Source organism: Phalangium opilio, unplaced genomic scaffold (assembly GCF_054372755.1).
Source record: "Phalangium opilio isolate 3A_F unplaced genomic scaffold, DU_Popi_V2 ptg000009l_1, whole genome shotgun sequence".
NCBI lineage: Eukaryota > Metazoa > Arthropoda > Arachnida > Opiliones > Phalangiidae > Phalangium > Phalangium opilio.
In genome coordinates this window covers 713,633-734,720 of record NW_028324146.1, presented here as the reverse complement: position 1 = coordinate 734,720, position 21,088 = coordinate 713,633, and the positions used below count along the sequence as shown (strand labels likewise).

The 21,088-nt window shown below is 37.9% G+C and overlaps 1 protein-coding gene, 1 long non-coding RNA gene and 1 other non-coding gene across 3 annotated transcripts; 1 reads left to right on the top strand and 2 right to left on the bottom strand.

Moving 5' to 3' along the window:
• Window positions 1–4,083: 4,083 nt before the first annotated feature.
• TRNAI-AAU (transfer RNA isoleucine (anticodon AAU)) lies at window positions 4,084–4,156 on the bottom strand. Its single transcript has one exon. It is a non-coding gene; the product is annotated as a tRNA-Ile (tRNA).
• Window positions 4,157–4,251: 95 nt separating this feature from the next.
• On the bottom strand, window positions 4,252–11,250 carry LOC149712198 (uncharacterized). The gene is made up of 4 exons (XR_016370407.1): window positions 11,095–11,250; window positions 6,184–6,249; window positions 5,590–5,703; window positions 4,252–4,387 (listed from the first exon to the last, which is right to left on the bottom strand). It is a non-coding gene; the product is annotated as an uncharacterized LOC149712198 (long non-coding RNA).
• Window positions 11,251–12,279: 1,029 nt separating this feature from the next.
• Window positions 12,280–20,430, top strand: LOC149712197 (monocarboxylate transporter 9-like). Its single transcript, XM_089845119.1, has 5 exons — window positions 12,280–12,637; window positions 15,309–15,452; window positions 15,562–16,048; window positions 18,338–18,696; window positions 19,798–20,430. Exons 1-5 carry the CDS (start codon window positions 12,445–12,447, stop codon window positions 19,944–19,946), a joined length of 1,332 nt encoding a protein of 443 aa, XP_089701245.1. The 5' UTR covers window positions 12,280–12,444; the 3' UTR covers window positions 19,947–20,430.
• Window positions 20,431–21,088: the final 658 nt, after the last annotated feature.

The following is a 21,088-nucleotide window of genomic DNA, read 5'->3' as shown; positions in this document are numbered from 1 at the left end:
AATATTGTGGTTTTACCGAGAAGGAAATACTAAAAAGGCGTCCGGTGCGCGCGTGATAGTCGACAGTCCATGTGAGGCTAAATGTGCGCCTGTTTTGGTTCTTATCAAGTTTTTTCAACTTCATAAATTTCCCCTTTTCCAAAATTTTACTAAATAGGGGCTTAACTCCGCCCTCAGCGCCATTATGGTATGTTTTTTTTACCGAATGAAAGCTACATAAGCCCCTCCTCCTGGTATGTTTTTTAGCACTAGTGGAAGGTAGCCTGACGTTGCATGACGTAGTACAGTACTGCCAAGTTCCTATTGGATAAGTTTTTACCGCTAAATATTGCTGCCTTTACCAAATTATTGTTAATTAGCTTCTTTATTGCCAGCTTCTCCACAATATAGGGAGAGGGCGTTTGTCAGGGAGGGAAAGAACATTTTATACCTCTACTTAGGGGAGCGTTTGTAGGCGCGATACTGAAATTCCCCCGTTAAGGGGATGGAATCGAGGTAAGAGATATAAGCCTATGACGTGGCAAGAATGGGTTTGCTCTTTCCCTATTGTTATTTTAGTTTCTTTCTACCCTAAAAAGGGGCGCACTTTCAACCACTCGTGACAGTCCCCCCTCATGGGGGCTGAAAACGAAGGCGGGACTTAATATTTTATCTTACTCTATGTTTTCCAACATCTATCTCTTAAGCCTTGGTTTGGTTTTTGGAACTCACGAAATCATAAGTATAGTACACTGGATTCGATTTAGAAACAATTATAGAACGAACGATTTTCACGTAGAGACACATATTCAAAATCCATCAAAATAGGTTCAAAACCTTTAACTGACTTGTTAATGGCAATTAAAAACCATTCGCTTACCGTTTCAGCACCGCTGGCAGCCTCCATTTTCTGTTTACTTTGCTCGAGTTTTTTTTTCTCTAGTCGGAAAACGTCAATCGCGTCTGTATGACCTATCCCCACGGGATCCAATAGGAAAGCGCAGAGCAATGACGGAAATATAATGGACCAGAATCTTAATGGCGGATCCCATGTTAAAGTTTTCTCGCTAAAGTGTCCCAAAATAATAAAGAAAAAAAAAAGCTAGCAGACGACAAGGTCTTGAAGAAAGACGTTACAATGTAAACAAGTAAAATGGCCGCTTGGTCTCAATTCGCTAAGCCTTGGGACTAATGTTAATTTTTTTGCATTTATTTAAAGGAAAGGTTTAATAAAGTAATTAAAAATAGGAAAAATAACGATTTGTGCGTTTGGCAATTGTGAAAGTGATTCAAGGAAATTAAAATGTAAAACAAACATTTTTTACCCTTCCCAAAACCGTCACGTTTGTTTGCGTTGTACCGCGGTGCGCGTACCCTGCGAAAGTGGGGGGCAACTGCGCACAGACGTTGTAAGACGAAAAAAAACCCTCCCAGTTTCTGGTCCTTCTAGATAGATTTTCTTGGGTATTTTCCATAACCGCCGTTTTGTTTTTCATTCATTATGTTGCCGATTATGTTGCCGATAACTTAACCTCATTATAAATTTATGTCGTTCTTCTGTGTATATTGTTATTTTTTTATCTTGGTATATGTTTAGGCCAAGAACTATTTAAATTGTTTTGAAACATCGTCCAAACTTGTGAGAATATTACCACTGCCTTCTCTAATACTAGGCTTTGCGATAGGGATAAAATTGGGGTGGCAGTTAGGATTTCACAAATGGCACTAGATGTCGCTTTTCTGAGGTTTTAAACTGGCAGCAAATTCAAAACTATGGGAAATTGTTAGCAACGACGAAGTGTAATCTGCTAAATTCGTCTCGAAAAAGAAAGCAAAAAAACTGGACGGTTTCCGAGTTCGAAAAATACTAGTTAAAATTTGGTGTATTTTTTGACACGTCTGCATGGAAATTTCAACCATCACAGCCCTTAAGTTTTCCCAAAAACTGCCACTGCCAATCAGGCTGGGAAATAGCACACTTCCTCTGGTCCAAAACCAGTTTATTAATTGCTTGGACTAGTTTTTTAATTCAAGAAGTGGGGGTTACTGGTCCTCGGGGTAATATCCTATTGGATAGAATCCCGTTGGATCGAATTCAAATTTCTAAAATTGTAGCCAAATTTAAAACAATTTATAGCCCAAAGAGCGATTTTCTCCTGAATGGGAATATTTAAATGTAAGAGCTTTCGACTGAATGGGATGGGTTTACACATATAAAATCATAGCGTTTTCCTTGAGTTACCGGGCTCCAGTAGCGCAATGGATAAAGTGATTTGGATGATCGAAGAAGTTAAGCAGCATCGAGCGCCGTCAGTACTTGGGAGGGAGATCTCTTAATGGTAAGGTTAGATTACGTTAGGTATGGTTAGGTTAGGGTTAGACAATTTCCAAAAATGGAAGTTATTTTCTGAAATTTATTGAAGAATGTTATTGGTGAACACATATTATTTGCTGCAGTATCAAGAAGTTTAATAAGAAAATCAATTTTATTTTTAGGTTAGGTTAGGTCAGGTTAGGTTAGGTTTGGTCAGGTTTGGTCAGGTTTGGTCAGGTTAGGTTAGGTTAGGTTAGGTTAGGTTAGGTTAGGTTTGGTTAGGTCAGGTTTGGTCAGGTTAGGTTAGGTTAGGTTAGGTTAGGTTTGGTTAGGTTAGGTTTGGTTAGGTCAGGTTAGGTCAGGTCAGGTTAGGTCAGGTTAGGTCAGGTTAGGTTAGTTTAGGTCAGGTTAGGTTAGTTTAGGTCAGGTTAGGTTAGGTTAGGTTAGGTTTGGTTTGGTTAGGTTTGGTTAGGTTTGGTTATGTTAGGTCAGGTTTGGTTTGGTTTGGTTTGATTAGGTTAGGTTAGGTTAGGTTAGGTTTGGTTAGGTTAGGTTTGGTTTGGTTAGGTTTGGTTTGGTTAGGTTTGGTTAGGTTTGGTTATGTTAGGTCAGGTTTGGTTTGGTTTGGTTTGGTTAGGTTAGGTTAGGTTAGGTTTGGTTAGGTTAGGTTAGGTTTGGTTTGGTTAGGTTTGGTTAGGTTTGGTTAGGTTAGGTTAGGTTTGGTTATGTTAGGTTAGTAATATTTTATAAATCATTTAACAATGTTACGCCTTTTCCAAAATATTGATGTTTAGCTTCATTGACTTCTCAAATAATATGCCTTTTCCAAAACATTACTTCTATGTTAGGTTAGGTTTGGTTAAATTAAGTTAGTAATAATTTATAAATCATTTAACAATGTTACGCCTTTTCCAAAATATTGAAATTTAGCTTCATTGACTTCTCCAAAAATATGACTTTTCCAAAACATTACTGTTATATTAGGATACGTTTGGTTTAGTATTTTCTGCAATAACAGGAAGTTTAATAGGAAAATCAATAGAAAAATAGGATTGAAAGGAAAATTCATGATTGGAAAACCGCCCAAATTGCGGTATTCGGTCTAATGGGATTCGGTCGAACGAGACATTCGATCCAATGGGATTCGACCCAATGGTAGACAATCGTCCTCGGGACCAGTTTATTAATTGCAAATCTATTGGAGAGCAAAGGCTGGGACCACTCCGGAGACCAGTAAATTATTTCAGACACTAGGGGGTCACTGGTCCAAAGGACTAGTTTAAAAAATATCCTTATTTCCCAGCCTGCTGCCAATGAAATACCTTAAGTTTGATTTGGATTGATCAATGAGTGAGCTTAGGAGAGGTAGGAGGAGGTTTCTTTGGTAGCTGAATTCGGACACAGACAATATCTCCAATATTTTAATTATCCACTTCTCTAGTTTTAGCAGACGATGTGCCCTGGTCAATGGTCATGGACCAGGTTATTTAGTCCAGTTTAAAAAATCATTATTTCCCTTCCTGGTCCGCCATAAGCGAAAGACGTGACATCATGCGAGAGTGCGCAGTACGAATTTACTTTCGTCATCGCGAAAATTCGCCTCAGAAAAGAGCCATCTAACGGTTACTAAGCGCAAATTCAAAATGTCACATTAAAATGCTTCTGTTGAGAAGGTAGTGATATTACTATCTCACGCCATTTTAATTTATGCCACGTGTTTACCACGTGGTTTTATTTTAAAGTTAAATTTGGAATTATTTTTAAAACTTCCATTTAAAAATGTCATTTGTTGTATCTACCAGGTTTCGAACCTGGGACCTTCCGCGTATTAGGCGGACGTGATAACCACTACACCATAGATACATGCCTCATTTGTTCATTATTTACTATAAGTAGCGAAACTTGAACCTTGCACCATGTGAACTAGATATAAGCGTAAGAAAGAATGTTTCAAAAAGTAAGAAAATGTTAAAGATATTAATATCAAGATGAGAATAGCTCGAAATAGGTTCAAGAATTATTACATTATTTATTTATAACCAAAAATCAATAAAACAATTGGTTTATCTTCTTGGCGATTTTTCATTATGCTTTCTGAAAAAATAATAATTTTTAAATCATAGATCATTCCATTAATTTCTTGCGGATAAACCAACACACCATCCCTGGCGCCTAGAAGCAACACTAGACTCGCACTCCCTCTAACGGTGCTTCTTGGCGCGAGGGAAACAACCCCAGAAGGTGATCTCCCCGCCCCTGTAAGGTTTGCTTCTCTTCTTGCATTAATACAATAGTGAAATTAAAAAATGGTTAAAATCCCGTCCCTTATCAATTACTTCAATAAACTATTTTAATTATCAGCCCTTCCTTTAAAAATAAAAACGATTGAAAAACTTCTACAAAAAGGGTTGAAACTAATAGCGCCTCCTATTTATACACCACTGGGGATGGAGCTAAAAACAGCACACATCCTTTTCTGCATTCCTTTAATTCCTTTTGCGTCTCTTGAATGCAACACCCATTGCGTAAAACCCCCCTTGAAGGTCGTACCCTAAATTCCAACACCCACGTGACTACTCAAGGAATAAACGTTACGTCTTCACTATCATGGCGGCTTCTTTTGAATCCTTGCAGCTGTAAAACCCCATCCGGAAGCACCAGAGATGTTCATTCAAAAGTTCAAAGGAGTGCCGCATTCCACTGCAGGGATATCCCCAAAATTCCAACCCCCATTGCGAATGAAGTACTACTAGAGGAATGTACGTAGTAACTATACTATAGAGGCGGCTTCTTCTGAGTCTAGTAGGAACCGTTGCAACTGTTAAACCCCACCCGGAAACGCCCAAAGCAGACTTGAACAGCTCAAAAAGACCGCCCATGGAGAATTTATTTTATATTTATGTATATATATATATATATTCTTAATAATATTTCTAAAAATACCATCTACACTTGTCACCTCACCGAAACCCTAAGTTCTTAACTTCGAATAGGGTTTCACGGTATATATATATATATATATATATATATATATATATATATATATATATATATATATATATATATATATATATATATATATATATATATATATATATATATATATATAACCCTATTCGAAGTTAAGAGAAGAACTTAGGGTTTCGGTGAGGTGACAAGTGTAGATGGTATTTTTAGAAATATTATTAAGAAATATATACATGGGTCTAAAAAACGCGCCAAACTAAACCCTTCTAAAACGAGCTGATAAGTTTAAAAGATGTTTGGCATTTATTGTTATATTCTGTTTACTTTACCTTAACATTTCCGTTTCTGGTTCGCCTCATGTACGTGCGATGCACTTGTTGTGACGCCTGGAACACTTTTTGTGACGTCAGCTACTTTATCTTGGGCAACGCTGGCCGCCTTAGCTATTCATAAAATTTAATAAATAATAAATACCTAAATAAATAAATAAATAAATAAATAAAAATAAATAAATAAATAAATAAATAAATAAATAAATAAATAAATAAAAATAAATAAATAAATAAAAATAAATAAATAAATAAAAAATAAATAAATGAATAAATAAATAGAAATAAATATATAAATAAATCGAAATAAATGAATAAATAAATAAAAATAAATAAATGAATAAATAATATATAGATAAATGAATAAATAAATGAATGATTAAATAAAAAAATGAACAAATACAAATAAATGAATAAATAATAAATAAATAAATAATTATATAATAAATACATCAATAAATAAATGATAGATAGATAATCTTTCTAATATATCAAGGTCAGGGCGCGAGAGGGGAAGTAAATAATGAATTACCCCTAAGTGAACACCTTTTCGCGTGATTTTAGGTTGCTTTATTGTCAAATCTATATTTTTACCTTTATTTTCTAGTTCGGTTTTCATTACGTGTACTGCTAATGCCATCGGATCATGCGAATTCACATCTATACGAATAATATAACAACAGAAGTTCATATAATATATGTTCCATAAGTTAGTCACTGGTTACTGAGAGCTTGTTTTTAACGTCGTAGATTCAGGGTAATGGCGCCTGGTAAGGCGCTGTCAAATTTGGGCTTAGTAATGCAGACAGTAAATAGGAAGATGGAAGTCCTGCCAAATTAACCACCGAGTGTAGGTCTCTAGCTTTACGAACTTGTATAGGTAGTGTCATACTTATGAAACGTATCTTATAAACTTATGACTACTATTTTATTTAAAAAATTATTTAATTTTTACAAACCTTGATACAAAGCTAGGAATACTAGCGACGAAAAGAGCAACACTTTCAACATTTTTTCGGCTACGTCGACAAATAAGATGACAATTTATGGTGCCAAAACCCGGGATGCCTTGATTCTAGAGAGCCTCAGAGAAAATGCCACAAATACGTAAAAACAATACGCGTAAACATCGTTTTATACGTTTTTCACAATTGAACATTAAAAAATAAAATTAGTTATTGTTCTACATTATTGAACCATTAAATATTAAAGAAAAAATAAAATAGGCAATTATCCCTATATTATGTATTGTAGAATTATTAGTCTATTGTCACTAAGTTTAATTGGCGCTATTTGGTCTCAAATAAATCGATATTATCCTAGATTATTACAAAGGGCTGTTATTGGTATATTGTTCGACAGGTAATTGTCAAAGTCAATTTAAAATAAATGGCAAATGCTTTGTAAAGTATTAACAATTGATCGTTAAATACTTAATTAGTCTTTTGTTGAAAAGTGAGATGATGAGATCACATTACGTTCGAAATTAAAAATATGCTCAATATTTGAGATAATCTTAACACTTTTAATGATAGAAAACAATCTTTTAATGATAGACTTCTTAGTAAAACCATGAAGCAGGTGTAACCTCTTGCAGGCCATAGTATTTTAATTTTGGAAATTCGGTCGATTTTTATGCTGTCTGCTAGTGTTTCTGCTAGCTAATTTTCAAATTTTGAAAGTTAATTATCGTAAAACGTGGTATTTTAGTTTTCCCAATTAAATATGTTGTAAATTAATAATTTAGAGCCCCATTTAACTTAATTATAAACAATGTCAACACCGCCAAAGCCGATGTTCCGCGAATGTTGCACAATATCTCTTTTCAATGGTATTTAAGTGCAATTAACTTCATTAATTCAGTTAATTTAATATTAAATTAATCATTTCGGTAATGTATTTTACGTAGAACATGACCGCAAAGCCAATTTCAGTGGTAAACAAGTTGGAAAAATCAAAATACTACCTCTCCGAGTCAAGAGGACTACTTACAAACTTATTTACCAAGATATGGAATTATTTCTCTGTTTATGAAGTAAAAATTTAGGAATTATTAAATCAGTATTCCAAGCATAGAGAATATATAGTAAAGCAGACGACATTTTACATCCAATTAGGATGTGCCTTGGACACATGAAATCAGACAATGGGGAAAAAACAGGAAATGAAGTGTATAAATTTTGGAGAGCCATAACCTTTATGTGTTTGTAAAGGTCCAATTGTCTACACATAAACTGTTTACCCTTTTGTTGGTAATAAAAAATTATAATTTATGTAGTGACGTAATAAACAGCTTCGTGGTAGCGCACTATTCCATATCTAGGTAAATAAGTTTGTAAGTAGTTCTCTTGTCTCGGAGAGGTAAAATTTTGGTTTTTCCAACTTGTTACATTAAGGTATAGTCATTTTAGTTAATTTTAATTTAGTGTTAAAAAATCTCTAGAATTGTAGATGTTGTTCTCTATTATGTTTTTCTTTGGCAAGAAAATTATTCAAAGTTGTGTTGGGTTTAACCAGGAGTTCATAATAACCCCCCATATTATGAACTCCTGGTTTAACTAATTATCGCACATCAGAAGTCCATTAAATTAGCCTAGGAAGTAAACAATTACAATAGCTGGTATAGCGTACGTCTCTGCTGGGGTAAGAACTCCTTTTAACTCCATGGATGGGGGTTAGTTTTTCCTCCACAACCAATGAGATATACAAGGCCCATGCATGCACGCTCACTTCGAAGGGGGGTCCCTCACCCCATATATATTTGACTTGTGTGGTTGATAGATGGCGCTTCTTAACCTCTTTAATACACTTACTAATTAGGCTTAATTCACATGAAATCCCGCTGCACGCTCCTTCGCTCGAGGCTCGAAACTTAGAGCAGGCAGCTGGTCACGTGACGTTTACATAATTGTTTTAGACTTAAACGCGCCTCTAGCGGAAAATCGTGGCGATTTAATAGGTCCGGAAAAAAATAAAAAGAATTGGCGCCTGCATGGGCTTTGTATATCTCGTTGGTAGTGACTCCTCTCTTGGAAGTCTTTCTTCACATGAGCGGGGCGTGACTTCTTTAGCCCACGAACGCTGGGTCTCTAAACCTTGACTGTTCCCAAATTCACAGCCCCATCCCTTCCCCCGATTCTATGCTAGAGAGGGCTCGGATTTGCAGTGGGAGTGGGCGTTTTCCGAAGCCTTTAGAGATCCAGCGTTCATTTTCAGCCAATAGCTGTTTTTTTTTCAGTAGGGCAAATTTTGCCGTGCAAGTCGCCCCTAAACCGGAGATCTGAGAAAAGTTATCGCGAGGTGGCGAAAGTTTCAGTATTGCTACACAAGAGAGGGAGTTACTTCCTAGGCTAATTTAATGAACTTCTGCGCACATGTATATTTAACGTTGAGGGCATTTATTATTTATTTTAGGTATCGTTGCACATAATGAGTCTCGCTCTAACTTCGCGATTGATAAGGACTCGTCCGTTATCGCGACCTAAATTCTTTGCCCATGTTATCTCGGTGAATAGTGTGCTACATACGAATGCAATCGGAGCCTCCGAGATATCCAGGCCCGTGCGTGTCGATTTTTATGTGGGAAAATATCCAGTTTCATAGAGGAAATATTTTTACCCAATATGTGTACTAGGTGGCGCTTATATGAAAGAGAAAGGTTTCTCCCTTAAATTAACGTAATTTTTTACGAGCTATTTATTTTTTATTAAATCTTTTGGTTACATTGAGTGGACAACAAAATTAATTATGGGATTTTAACATTGTTGCTTTTTTAGTAAAACAAAACTTCTTGAAGTTTCTAATTCACAGTTTTATTATACCATGAGGAATATTTTTACTCCTTCGTAACCTTTCATTTCTTTAACCTTAGCTTTTTCATCCTTTACTTCTTTGGCATGATTGTTTAATAAAGGTCTTCGGAAATTTTCTAAAACGTTTTTTACTATACGCGACCTCGGCTTTAGCGCTCTACGTCTATGCCTTGCCCTAATATTGTAGAAGTCGACGGGGTCACCAGGCTGAACTTATTTTTATTTTACGATACTAAAAGCGCCCCCAAACGAGGAAACACGGCAAAATAAATTGGTTAAAAAAATATTCTCGCTTCGCGATAGGCACGGGCCTACATATCTCGGAGGCTCCGATTCAATGTAATATTAATATCAGTATACCACTTCGAGCTTATTCTACTTGGCTACGTGGATGAGTTGAACCAGAGCCCAGGCTTGGAATCGCTTTAGAGACTGGTTTTGTACGTGATAAATTTTAACTTCTTTCAAGGTTGGCCTTCAACGTATAAAAATCAAAATTCTATAAGTTTCAAGCGTGGATTCTGTATAATTGTGCAAAAATTAAGATTGGGTCTTTTAAACCCTACAGCGTAAGTTTGTAAGGTATATTACACATGTATGACACTGCGTCGCTCGCGTGTAATAAGAACTTTTAACAAAATGATATAAAGAATTGGTAGATTTTACTCATGACTAATATTTTTGTAGCACCCTAGGAGCGAAGGCACTCGGCGTTGCCCGTCAGCCCCTAGGGATGCATTTTTTTTACTTTTCACGCGGACATTATTCCATAAAGAAGGGTTTTAAAATTTCTGGCCACCATTTAATAAGATGGCAACAAATCGAACCCAAAAGACCATTCAGCCCGGCTCTAGGTTAAAGGAATTTGTGAAATCGGTTGAAACGCACGGACTTTGCTGCATAGCATAGAGAAGATATTTCACATTTCTGGGCGCCATTTTTTAAGATGGCGGCGGATTGGAAAAATCTTTCTTAGTACGCGCCTACTACTCATGAGTAACGTTCCTGCAAAATGTCAGCCTTCTAGGGCAAGCGGTTTGGGCTGTGCGTTGATTATCAGTCAGTCAGTCAGGACTTTGATTTATTTAGATATAGATGTTATACATGTATGACACTGCCTATACTTGGTAATGCTAGAGACTTACAGCTCGAGCTAGTTCGAACTTATCTTTTGGACTTTTGCTATATAAGGAATGGGAAAACGGAGCGATTTCTTTGTTGACACAAGAAATATGCAGAAGCGATGAAATTACGATTATAGGATTGTGGGATATCAAGGTTAAAAGTCTTAGAACTGTTTTCAATTAGATCGGTGTTTTTTGCTGGTACATCAATATGTGACAAGAAACCATTTGAACATAATACTGGTAATCTGTATTGAATTAAGATGGTTTCCAATTTAAACCAAATTCACTAACGTTGGTCCCGAGTTTATTGGAATATATTAATTTCACTTAATGCCTCTCTCGCTTAAAAGGTTATAACCACAATGAAATTAATTAATTTCGAATTTACACGATATACATCCTTGTTATTTAAGCCCCCGGGCACCTAGCTTTTAACCGTGAATGCTGAAATCTATACTAACTCACTTCAACGCCGATTTCTAACTATCCCCTTAAAGGTACTGTGAAAAATCAGGCTCCGAAAGAATACATCGGCGGATGGGTAAAAATTATTTCAAATACGTTACCGGCACCACGTGACGCCAAGATCCAATGACACCTACTCCTTGTTTTTCGCGAGATTGCAGGACTAATTTTCGAAATAACACGAACTAAGTTTCATTGAGCCACTTCTCTCCTCGATCACGTGCCCATAAAGTATTTCAAATCATTTTAACCCACCCGCCCATGGCTTCTTTACAGTCACTTTAAAAAAGAGGTTTTTTTTGAAGTTTATCACGTTTGCGAGGAAACTGGCTTTTCCATGCAATAACTAACCTCCCAAAAGTATTTTAAAACAAGATGGGCCAAGGGCTGGGCCTTAATAGTAGCCACATCGTTATCTATTTAATTAGCACATAAATAAAAATTCAAGACCCTTAAAAAAATTCAGAAGTTTCCGACAACAAAAATACAGAAGTATCTGACCCCAGAAATAAATAGGGCCCTCCCTTATTCCCGACCATTGAAAGATAAATTAAAGTAAGAAAACTTACCAATTCTGTCAAACTATCATGGTACAGTGGTAAAATATCTAACTGCTGCGCGAGCGACCCGGGTTCGAATCGCGGCTGCGACCAAGAAAAATTTTAATTAAAATAGAATCTCTAAGTGATCTAAGTTACCCCATGGGTGGGTTGAGGTACTATCGAATTCCTTTGAAGCTATAATCTAACGATAACGAAAGCGACAATCCCGGCCACTACTACTACAACTACTACTACTACTAATACGGCTCGGGTCAAACTAAGAGCCTCATCGTATACTACGATGTGGCTAAAAATATTATCAGTTCGACGCAGTTTCTTTAGTGGGTCAATGAATCGTCGAAACTTGAATATCGCCTTTCATTTATCCTAAGTAACGTAATAACAGCACGTATGATACGCGCTTACCATGAATTTCCATAATATTAAATTGATTTTAAAACATGAATGGAGTGTTTTACGGATGACCCCTTTAATCGTGTCTCCCTTTTTGGGGTGTCTCTTATGGCAAAATTTCGCAAAACATTTTCCACTCAAAATCTTCCATAGAACCATTACCCAGTTATCCCATGTATATTATTCCTTCTGATGGTCCCCTCACCCTTCAGGGGTTGATTACTTCTAATAACAGGTAGTTTTAATTGGGAAATTAGGAAGGTGCAATTAGTGTTACTCGGAAAAAAAATGTAACAATTTTTAACGTAGCGTCCATTACGTACTTATACTTACTCGTGTTACTTAAGATTTAAGCAGATCAGTTAAATCCAAACAAAAAATAATGAAAACTTCTCACTTTCTAAGGAAATTTTATAAACGAGTCGAGTTTGAAGTCACGAGACTACAGAATGGCGTATTATTAATTCTTTAAAGCAATTAGCGGTCATCGTAAACATGAGGAGTGTCTTAATTGATAGCGTATCTTGTTGGGTCGTGGCCGTAGGATCAGGATGGGTCATGTTTTTCACCATGGGACTTTTTCGATCTTACGGTGTCTTTTACGTCACCATCATGGAACAGTACCAAGCCAATCGACAAGACGCGTCATGGCCGTTTAGTCTGTGTTCTACCATGCAAAATATGGGAGGTAAGATATAAGTTATTTACGCGTGATCTTATCTCTGCACATTGAAACGCGAGAAGACCGAAACCAGGAGATGCAAATTGTAGATAAAACTTTGGCTTCCCACACAAATTAAAAGTGTATTTAAAATGCTCGAGGCGGGCCTTTACAAACACATAAAGGTTATATCTCTCCAAAATTCATGCACTTCATTTCCTGTTCTTTTCCCCATTGACTGATTTCCATGTGTCCAAGATTTTTTTTTTTTTGGAGGATTTCAATGCGAGTGGGTCAGTGGACCTCGGCAAGGATGTGATTATTCAGGTTTCAGTACGTGTGTAAGCAGGGGAAGGAAATGAGGTTTACTTGGGAGGTGACGGACGGGGTGCGGGGATCAAGTCACCTCCGGCGGACACGGGGCAGTAGGCACCTATAGGGTAGGATCGCCGAAATGTGTCTTATTCCCTCAAACTTTGCCGCCCAGAAGCTTCGCTTACAGGAGTTCGCCACACTCCCGGCATGTCTAAGATTTATCCTTATTTGATGTAAAATGTCGTCTGCTGTACTGACAATTCGCAATGCTTCGAATACTGCTTCAAAAATTCCATATCTAGGTAAATAAGTTAGTAGTAGTAGACCTCTTGACTCGGAGAGGTATAATTTTGGTTTTTCCAACTTGTTTTTTTCATGTGACCCATTTAATAATCGTCTCGACTGCTTGGTGGCTGCACCACGACAGATTTTTCAATATTTTCTCTCTTCGGATCTTAGCGCTATACGAGTTCTGACGTCACAGTAGCCTGCGGAAGATGTCCAGTTCTAACCCATATTTGTGTACTCAGAGGCATGAGAAACCTATGATATAACAAAAGATACAAGCTTTAAATTCTCCGATTTCTGATTATTTGGCAATATGCATTTTAAAATGCTTCATATTAAATTATTTGAAATCCACTTTTTATGAAAGGCAAAAACGTTTCCCGTAGTCCGACGTCACAGATATATTTTTTCACGTGAGATAGTGCCACTCTCTCTGCTATCAAACCCAGAGTTTAGACTGGCGAGAAGCTCGAGACGCGTATAGTATTCAAATCCAGATAAACAGTCACCGTAAAAGTGTGTTTAAACTGGAAATGTAAAAGTAATTCCAAGTGTAATTGAATAAAACAATTGATTATTCGATATTAGAATTTAAAATGTTTAATAACCAATATCAGTACATTTTTAAACGAATTTAACCCATATTAGAATATTTTTAAAGGGAATGAGAACTTGAGAAGCTTCGTTTGAAAAACCTCCAATTTATATAATAAAATATAGAATTAATTTCGGTGAATTCAAAAATATCAAGCTTTTAATTCTCCCACTTCTGCATACTTGGCAATATGCATTTGAAAATTCTTCATTTGAAATTATTTAAAATCCACTTTTTATGAAAGGCTAAAACGTTTCCCGTAGGCTGACGTCACAGATATATTTTTCACGCGAGATGGTGCCACTCTCTCCGCTATCAGACCCAGAGTTTAGACTGGCGAGAAGCGAGAGACGCGTAAAGGATTCCCGGGGTTGGCACGCTGGTATCCAGTCCGGTTTTATCCACCTGGATTAAACCGGTTTAAACCAAGTTGAAAAATCCAGTGGATTTTTGAAAAAATATAATAACAGATTACAGCGCAGGCACCATAAAGTGAGATGGAAGGAAAACTTTGACCCACATGTCTTTACCTCTTTATTTTATCGAAATGGTCCATTCCCATATATTGTGGGTTATCTTGACGCACCCTCCTCCCACTGCCCAACCTGAAGCTCGTGAGACTGAGTTGAATTTTCGCAACGCTTTATTGTTTGGTCGGACCTCGCGTTTAGAAATTTTTTTATCAGACCCTACCCTATTTAAGATCACAAAAAAGCCTACCCTGGCCCGACCCTGCCCTATTGAAGATCACAAAAAAGCCTACCGGGCCCGACCCTGCCCCAATGAAGATCACAAAAAAAGCCTACCTGGGCCAGACCTTGCCCTATTGAAGATAATAAAAATGTCTACCAGGGTAGACGGTATGAAAGCCCTACCCGACCCGACCAGCAAAAAGTTTTAAGTAATTTTCTAACCCAACCAGACCTAGGATTTTTCGACCCGATATAGGTCGGGTTGGATTGAAAAATCCCGATTAAATCAGGGGCCCTACTCATCTCTAAGGGAAATGTCTGTAGTTTTATCAACTTTCATGTACAATAAAAATGATTCTCAATCAGACGGCCTAGTAGAAGACAACTATCGCACTAAATGTAAAAAGGAGCGCTAAAAATAAGCACTAGAGAGTAGTTTAAAAAAAGCTGGATAAAACCAATAAAATCCGGTTTAAACTAGCAAAAAACCATACCAGTGGCTTTTTCAAGAAAAATCCGGATTTTTGCCAACCCTGAAATTTCCCGCGCTCTTTTTCCCCACGTCATAGTGGTGTCATCAAACGGGCAAACAAGCTCGAGAAGACAAAATTGTTGATATATCGAAACTGAGTTTTCGTGATTTTTCAATAGATTTTAAAAATAGAATCTTTGGTTCAATTATATTAAAAACTTGCTATTTTGAAAGTGGACACTCGAAAGTGTAACATAATACCACTTTCGTGGCAATAATATGATATGAAATTGTAAATTGGCATTCCCTTTAAGACTTTGAGTTTTATTTCAACAGGATTGCTGCCTGGTATTTTGGCCCAGTACTTCACCCTTAAGCAAATCACCTTAATGGGCGGATTCGTGTCCGGCCTTGGCGTTTCTCTGTGTTATTTTAGTGACGGCATCTCATGGTTAACAATATTTTTCGGCGTTGTTTATGGTAAGTTTTTTTAATAGTTCGGATTATCGTGAAATATTTCAATTGACCACTGAACATATACTTAGCTGATTTGCATCATGATAAACGTTACAGCGTTGTATCATTTCAGGTCTTGGTTCAGGACTAATCATCCCAACCCAACCAGTTCTGCTGAACCGATGTTTCCTGAAATACCGCGCTTCAGCTTGCGGCATTTGCTTCTCTGGAGCGGCTCTCGGTTCCATGCTTTTCCCCCTATTGGGCCCAAAACTGCTCTACGAATACGGCCTGAATGGAACCTTCCTTATATTCGGTGGAATTGTCTTCAACATACTTGTCGGAGCTTCTCTACTGTCCTTTGCCGATTACAGTCACCCCTTTAGTGCCAAAGACTTGGACAACTCCGGGTCCGAAAGCGACAGACTATTGGATAGTAACGTCATTTTATCCGGACTATATTCGGAGCAAAGTGACGCCAAGGTTTATGTCAAGCCTCCTGGACTTATTAGCATGTTGGGGCAATTGCTGCGCGACGCCTTTTTCTACTTTACCGCTTTGTCCTCCGCAACTGGATGGTTGGGATGTTTCACATTCGCGATGGTTGTCGTTGACTTTGGGTAAGGAATAATTATATCTCTTTAGTATATGGACCCTTTCAGAAAGAATTTTACTTTTTACCAATCGGAGGAGACTATTCTGCATCTTCACAAGTATAAGCTCTTGGAAACCTAAGCTCTTACATGTCTTTTTACTTTCACACGGAATTTTAATTCCGGTAAAATTTAAGAAAGAGCCCAAGCGCCTGTCCCTGTCCCTGTGCTGGACGCGTACACGATTTCGAGAGAGAGAAGCTCCGAGAGAAACGAATGAAAGGCGACCTAGAGAGAGAACTGCCTACCTGGTATATAAGTGAGAGGGGGCTTCCCGCCCGGAGAGGAGAGAGAGGAAAGAAAGGTAGTTTAAATTTCACGGGCATTTTGAGCGAAGGAAACAAGATGATAATTTTCGTTCACTTTGTGTGCGCGATACATCAGATTATGCTGGATGGTTAGGTTCGGTTTCGTAAAATTGAGGGGACGGTTTGCGGTTATAGTGGTTTCTGGTTTAGGTTATCCAGGATTTTGTTTTAGATACATTATTTGATTCGTATGCTTTTTAAAAATTATACTTTAGTGGGGTGCACAATTTAATTTCATTCATATTAATTGAAATGTGATGTTATTAGAAATTAAGGGGATACACGATTGTGTTTCAGAAATGTTTTTTTGTTTTACGATTTATTTTAAAAATACCTTAGGGAGATCAACTATTTGGGGGGACACGTGAGCCGTGTAAAATTAGTATTAAGGCCCGGCCCTTGGTACATCTTGTTACTTTTATAAATATAGAGTGGTCAAAATAGGTGTTTTTAGGCGGGGGATATACTATTATCTCAGCGAGAGTCTGACAAGCACGGGACGGGCAGAATAGATATTTCGGAAATGTGGAGTAGTCTATATGAACTATTTTGGTAGAATTTCAAATAGATTTCAAAGTGATCACTGTCTACGGTAGAACCATGGAACTGGAAGGGAGGCAAATAATATGAATATTCCCCTAATATCGCAGCAGCTTCTCGGCTAGCAAAATGCAAAAGTATATAGATATAAAAACAAAAAGTACACTTCATTAACAATTCCCTGCCTTTGTCGTTAGACGACATGTAAACAGAAAGAAGCAAATTACCCTCCCCTCAACCGCCTATAGGTACTAACCAATCATTGAAGAGCTTCATTACGTCATAGAAAGTAGTACACGATGCTGGCGATCGAAACGTTAATTTTTGGTACTAGAGCTAGCTTCTGAGCACTTTGTGAGCCTATTTACAAATTGTAACCTGTGCCCTACACAGTCGGGATTCGACTCGGGAATATAATCATACGCTGTGGGTGGTCGACACAATTCTGGGATAAAAGGAGTTATAGGCTTCTCATATTACACCGCGTGAGGAAGTTTCGACATAGTTTACTGTTGTTGGCATTGGCGGCTGTGGCGTGAAAGATAACCGCCTTTGGCAGTATAAAAGTTTTCGTTCGTCATTGAAGGGAGAGTGAATGGGAGAGAATTGTGATGAGGTGATATTTTTCGTTCGTGTATTTTAAAAGGATGGGGATTTTAATAGTAATGTAATCATTGCATTTAAATGTAGTAGTAAGGTTAAGCATTGCATTTAAATGAAGTAGTAAGGTTTAGCAATTAGCATTGCATTTAAATGAAGTAGTAAGGTTTAGCAATTAGCATTGCATTTAAATGAAGTAGTAAGGTTTAGCAATTAGCATTGCATTTAAATGAAGTAGTAAGGTTAAACATTGCATTTAAATGAAGTAGTAAGGTTAAGCATTGCATTTAAATGAAGTAGTAAGGTTTAGCAATTAGCATTGCATTTAAATGAAGTAGTAAGGTTAAACATTGCATTTAAATGAAGTAGTAAGGTTAAGCAATGTGAATTGTGTTTTTCGTTTGCTCAATATACTTAAAGCCAGAGAGAGGGTATTGCCTTAGTTTGAAAGGAAGGTTTAATACTCCCTTTTAAAATTCCGGTCACCCGTCGACAATAAGGGTTTCACGCTTTCAATCCCACTCCCCTATTTCAAAATTCAAAGAAATTGAGGGGAATTTTTAAAAAGCAAAAGCAAGTATACATACCGACGTTATATTTAGAATGGTGTTTATAATTAGAAATTACCTGTATTTCTCCACAAATCGAGAACAACTTTTAAAGAAAGTACTAGCTTGTGGCATCGGATATTACAATTCTAACGTAAAAAAAAATTATTGAAGTAAACATTAAGGGACAATTCACTCTGTTCTATTTATATTTTTTACAAAGTCCACGATTACAGATTATTTATGTTTTCCGTTGGCAGATTGGACCAAGGTCTTCCTAAGAATACGGCAGTTCTGTTGATAATCGATTATTCTGCGATGGAATTTGTTGGTCGATTGTGCTCTGGTTGGCTTTCGGACAGCGGATTGGTCAGGCGGAAGAACGTCGTCTTGGTGGCCGCGACGGCTTCCGGTCTTGTGTTGTGCTCGTTTCCCTTCGTTCGAACACCCGTCTTGGTGTTTCTTTTGACGGGTTTATACGGGCTTCTTGTGGGCTCTCAGATAATAATATATTACGTATTATTAGCCGATTATATCGAGGATCAAAAATTGCCCCTCGCCGTCAGTCTGTGCTTCACCTTCGGGGGAATGCTCAGTTTGTTTCGGCCTACTGTCGTTGGTAAGTCCAGTTCATACGTCAATAGAGGGTAGGAGGCAAAGACGTTGGTCAGGGCCGGATTAAAGGGGGGGCCGAGGGGCACTGGCCCCCGGACGCAAGGCTTGTTGGAGGCTTGTTTGAGCTCCCCATCCAAACATACTAAAAGCTTGGGGATCGAGTAAACTTTGGAGGCACATAACTCTCGTTCTACTAGAGACCCGGGGCTGTCCTTTGAGTATGTTATAGTCCTATTTGCCCCCCATCCAACCATACTAAAACTTGGGGATCGAGTAAACCGGGGACAAGTAATTTGAGGAATATATTTAAAAACATACCCCTCCATAGGAATAGCATTACAACCAGCTTTGGAGGCTCATAACTCTGGTTCTACTAGAGATACGGGGACGTCCTTTGAGTATCTTATAGTGCAATTTATCCCCCATTCAACCATACTATAAACTTGGGGATCGAGTAAAATGGGACCGTGTAATTAAGCAAAATGTTCATAAACATCCCCTCCATAGAAATAGCATTACACCCAACTTTGGAGGCTCATAACTCTCGTTCTACTATGCCATTTGAGTATGTCCGGGCTGGATTAAAGGGAGGTCAAGGGGTACTGGCCCCCGGGCGCAAGGCTTATTGGGGCACACTGAGTTAAACTATTCCCCCTTAGGAACATTTGCTGTTCATTTTTATCCGACTTGAGGGGCGCACATTAACTCGACCGCAGGGTGCAAAATTGCTTAATCCGGCCCTTTCGTTGGTGAAATGACTTAAGTATTCTTTTGGTTATTCGGTTTCTAAAAGATACCTTTGAAAGTTGGCGATTATCGTAACAACAATAAGTATGAAATTCACTCAGTAAAATGCGAATATGAAGTTTTGTTACTTTCCGAGTTAGGCTAGACGATTTAAACACACCCAACACTTATTTTTCATTGATGAACCTCGAAACTGTTTCACTCCGAAATTAATTAAAATCACCTTACCTTTGCAATCATTGAATATTTTCATAAAATTAACGGAATATTTTAATTCATTACTAGGCTTTTTATTCTCCCTTTAAGTTTCAAACCATTTAGGCCTAGTTTAACCAAACTGTGTGATTTTCAATTTCAGGTTTGATTCGAGACCAGTTGGGGCGATACGACGAACTATTTTACATTCTAGGAGTTTTATCGATAATGGGCGGATTGATTTGGCTCTTGGAAGAGCGCGTCTTGGACTTTCGAAGAAAACAGACATTGAAACAAATAGAAAAGTCGTGAAGAACTAATCCATCACTAATTTAACTATATCACTGCGCGGACTCTTCAATAAGCGGATTTATGATCGTTTTTAAAATGGCTGCAACCAAAATTCATTCAGTCAAACTTTCAAATTGTTTTACCAGCAATGCTGGAGCGGATTTTCTCAGAACGAAAGCCAGATTGGCCAAGGGTGCGCGAGCAAAGTCATGTTCGGATCCTCTTTCAAAATATTTTCAAATTAAAACCTTATGGAGAAATTGAGATGTTCGGTTTTATCCGCAAATTGTAACGACGGTTCTTGATTATTTTGCCAGAAGTATAATAATGGAAAGCTCCTTGCTTCTGATTTTACCAAGGTTTCTAAAATAAATTTTTAGGGCGATTATAAAGTGTGTAAGTTAGCGGCTGAGAGTGGCGGCGTTCTCTTGCGATCCCGCTTCTGGGAGACCGTGTTAAGGGATTTTAACAAGTTTTTCAAGACAAAAATATTAGCCACATCGTATGATCGTAACATACGTAAATTAGAACAGGAAGATCAATTGGAAAAACTTCTGCCCGGTCGGTTAAATTTTTTGTAATATACTTTTGCCTCTCCAACCGCGAAGATATATCTCCAGGGATAAGGGAGTTGAGATGGATTGGAAATGAAGATGGGCGACCTGCGGCACCGTATCTCTCCCAATGTACCTCGCGCACGCCCCTACCCTTCGGTAGGCGATTGCTAAGTGCTGCCGCGTAGCGCCATTTTATTTGTATGAGAACTAGCTTCTATTTTTAAGATAGAGGGAGCGCCCTTTACAATTTCGTCCAGTACGACCCTAACTATCCGCTGAGGATGCTGGGAGGACTACGGTGCCGTAGGTGGGGGTACACAGGCAACGCTATAGGTATGGGGGCTTCCTTCAAGGAGAGAGAGAGAAGCAGACCATGCCTCTGACAGACTTCTCTCTCCGGTGCTCTATTCGAGACCGCTTCGTAACAAGCGTTTTTAGGCGAGGCTGCTTAGTACTGGCCTGACAAGTGAAAGGTCCGCGGTTCGATTCTCCGTGGAGGAAGATAATTTAAGAAAATGATTTCTTCCCTGTATCAAGTTCAAAACTCCACCTGTGAACTGTAACATTAAGTAAAAGGAAAAATACTTTCTCTCAATGTTCAAAAAT

Coding starts and splice junctions, on each gene's coding strand:
- LOC149712197 (XM_089845119.1), top strand. CDS start 12,445: ATGAGGAGTGTCTTAATTGATAGCGTATCTTGTTGGGTCGTGGCCGTA. Junction 12,638..15,308: donor TACCATGCAAAATATGGGAG/GTAAGATATAAG, acceptor TTATTTCAACAG/GATTGCTGCCTGGTATTTTG. Junction 18,697..19,797: donor GTTTCGGCCTACTGTCGTTG/GTAAGTCCAGTT, acceptor TTTCAATTTCAG/GTTTGATTCGAGACCAGTTG.